This window comes from Antrostomus carolinensis, unplaced genomic scaffold (assembly GCF_000700745.2).
Source record: "Antrostomus carolinensis isolate BGI_N321 unplaced genomic scaffold, ASM70074v2 scaffold29608, whole genome shotgun sequence".
Lineage (NCBI taxonomy): Eukaryota > Metazoa > Chordata > Aves > Caprimulgiformes > Caprimulgidae > Antrostomus > Antrostomus carolinensis.
Window position 1 is genome coordinate 29,417 of NW_010334123.1, and position 3,076 is coordinate 32,492.

Genomic DNA, 3,076 nt, shown 5'->3' on the forward strand with positions numbered 1-3,076 from the left:
TTGACTTTTGAGGGAAGACTAATAGATGTAGTAATGGAGGGGAGTGCAAAAAAAGTATGGTTAAGCCAAAACAGGGGTCATGCCTGGGGCATTTTATCTGCCCTGCTTACACACCCCCGGGGAATTGCATCTCAACAGTTGATTCCCTGTTAATCAATTCACATTAGTGCCTGCCTTTTAGTTTTCACTTTGCTGAATTCCAGGAAAGTAGTTCTGAAACCAAATGCATGCTCTATCTCTGACCTAGTCAGAGCTGTCCCATTTCAAGAAGAAATCCCAGCAGATTTTATTTGCTCTACCAGCTGATAAGAGACACCTTCATAAGTAAAGATTCATAGCCAGCAGACTCAACACAGAACAAGACCCAGTGGTCTGTTTACACAGGTCAGCGGTAATATGGGAGGAGAGGACCTTTATGTTTTGTTTTTTTCCTTCCACCTATTTTCTCTAGGTGCAGAGAAACATTGATGCTACACAGTTATTTTTCTGCTTTCCTTTTCTTTCTTATTTACTATGTCTCAAGATTACACTCTTGATAAGAGACGTGTACCACTTGCTATCACTCCATACTGTTTTCAGTGAGTGTGTACGTTTTTGCACCGCTCTTGCCACTTACAGCCTAAAACTTACAACAATTTGCTATTCACAAGAGAGAGCCACATTGGGGGTGGGAGGCAGGGGAGAGTTATAAGCATAGAAATAGCAAAAAGCTCATTCACAAAAGCAGAACTGACTTTACATCCAAACCCCTTAGACACACGGGTTAAGCTACTCTCTAGCATACATGCTGATCTTCATACAGAGGATCATCAAAAATAAACTTTATTATCAAACTTAAAATTCACACATTAAACGTAAGATCTAGACACAAATAATACTGAAAACATTCTCAAACAATAACCATTTTAGGTAATTTGGATGAGTAGCTAGTTACCATTGTTTCAAATGTCTTTAAGAATATTTCTTAATACGTACACTGTCATGAAATGTCTTCAATTGCTCAGCTGGCCAGCTTTCAATAAGATTTTTAAATAGGGGAAAACTTATTTCTATAGAAATAACATTTTCTAATTATGAATCAGAGACCCATAATTTTAGTGCTTGGGGAAAAAAATACCATAGCCTTTTGAAATATTTAGAAGACATAAATAACTATTGTACATTTAGTTTAAATATTTAAAGGCCTTTGTTACTATAAAAAGTTGCTATGTACATATTAGATGCTATATAGAAATCCAGCCAGAGGCAAGCGTTGAGCTCTCAGATTTGGCCGCTGAAACCTATGAATTTGGTAGGCAGATTGTCCACAGGGTACACTATGGGGCCCGTTTTCATTGTAGGAGGTCCATTCAGCAGCTGCCAGTCACAGCTCCGAGCCAGCTCCACTGTAAATATTTTTAGAAGGACTTTTGCAAACTCTTTGCCCACGCAGCTCCTCAAGCCCCCACCGAAAGGAATGAAACTGAACCTAGAGGCATCCTCTGGAGATGGAGACATGAAGCGATCCGGGTTAAATTCATCCTTATTGGTAAAGAGATCTGCCACATCGTGGGTATCACAGATACTGTAAATAACATTCCAACCTTTAGGGATCTGGTAACCCTAACAAAAGAAGAGAAAGGAGACATGAAGCACCTTGCTGTGTTAAATAAGGTGAAGTGTCAGCAGAGGACATGGAGCACCCCACCTCCCCTCCTGGCTTCCTGCAGGTCACTCAAAGGCAGATATGCTATGTGAGTGCACTAGTACTTTGCAGCTGCACTGAGGAGTCAAGCCCAAGCCTCACTTACATTTAGCTCGAGGGTCTTGAGTGCAATTCGAAATCCTCCAGGAACAGGAGGGCTCAGCCTGAGGGTCTCTTTGATGACACAGCCCGTGTACTTCAGCTGCTCCAAGACCTCCATGTCCAGCTGCTTCTCTTGGTTGGGACTGCACAGTAACCCCTAGAAAGGAAGATGCTTCCATGATAGTTATGGAGGAGGCAGTCAGGGCTCTAGGCACTGCAAAGCAGCCACCCCTCAGCGACTGGTGTTTTCCTGCCAACCCCTAGCAACAGGGGACCACCTGGGTCAAGGGGAGCCCCATCTGGGACACCTCTCCTGGGGATACCTTCCCACTGCTCCCCTCCTGTGAAATGGCTCTGGGGAAGACACACACCTTCACCTGCAGCTCTTTCCTCACTTTCTGCAGGACATCGTGATGGAGCCCTAGGAAAGCGATCAGAGACGTGGCAGCACTGGCAGTGGTCTCATGGCCCCCGAACAGCAGCTCGGTGGCAGACTCCTTCAGCTCCTGACAGAAAGGACAGATAAAACAGGCCTTGAACATAGCATCTCTACCAGACCCACTCCACCACCACAACACTGTGCATCACTCCCAGGCTGCAACAGACGCCCAGGGGCAGGATGGGGGTGGTGCTTATTCTCCCTGTGGACATGGCCCTGGTCCTGTGCTCCCCATCCCACAACCTGGTTGCAGCCTCTGCACCCCAGTGCACTATACAAGCTGGTTTATTTCATGAGGAGAGGGAGCACCTCCTGCTCTTTCCTTTTGGCTCCAAAAGATAAGTGTGCTGCTGACAGAGGGGCTGGGGGAAAGGGATGGATCTGACCCTGAGGAACCTCACCTGCATGTTGAGCTGCTCCCCATTGCCCTGTGTGTGCTCCATCAGCAGCTGCAGCGCATCCTTGTAGCCGCCCTCAGGCTCCTTGCGGGCCATCTTGGCGCGGATGTTCTCCTCAATCTTGGCGTGGATGATGTTGCGCGCTCGCAAGCCCTGTCCAGGCAGCAGGAAGAGCAACGTGGAATTCAGGCCATCCTGACATCCCTCCCACCCGTTCCCCGCTGCCCTGGATGCAGGGACACCCCCTCTCCTCCTCGCTAGCCAGGAGACTTACCCGGTAGAGCCCGCTGAAGGGTACATCGATGGGGAGGGAGAAGAGGTTGCGGATCATCTCCTCGAAGGCCTCCACCAGCTGCTGCTCGCCGTCGGGACTGGCCTGGCGGGGCTGGAAGCCCAGCAGGATCCTCATGGCGATGCGGAACATGAGGCGCTTCACCTCGGGGTACACCAGCA

At 48.0% G+C, this 3,076-nt stretch overlaps 1 protein-coding gene across 1 annotated transcript; it reads right to left on the bottom strand.

Annotated features, from left to right (window-relative positions):
* Nucleotides 1–806: 806 nt before the first annotated feature.
* Nucleotides 807–3,070, bottom strand: CYP26A1 (cytochrome P450 family 26 subfamily A member 1). Its single transcript, XM_010174116.2, has 5 exons — nucleotides 2,898–3,070; nucleotides 2,627–2,776; nucleotides 2,158–2,292; nucleotides 1,791–1,943; nucleotides 807–1,602 (listed from the first exon to the last, which is right to left on the bottom strand). Exons 1-5 carry the CDS (start codon nucleotides 3,045–3,047, stop codon nucleotides 1,261–1,263), a joined length of 930 nt encoding a protein of 309 aa, XP_010172418.2. The 5' UTR covers nucleotides 3,048–3,070; the 3' UTR covers nucleotides 807–1,260.
* Between the last annotated feature and the right edge of the window lie 6 nt (nucleotides 3,071–3,076).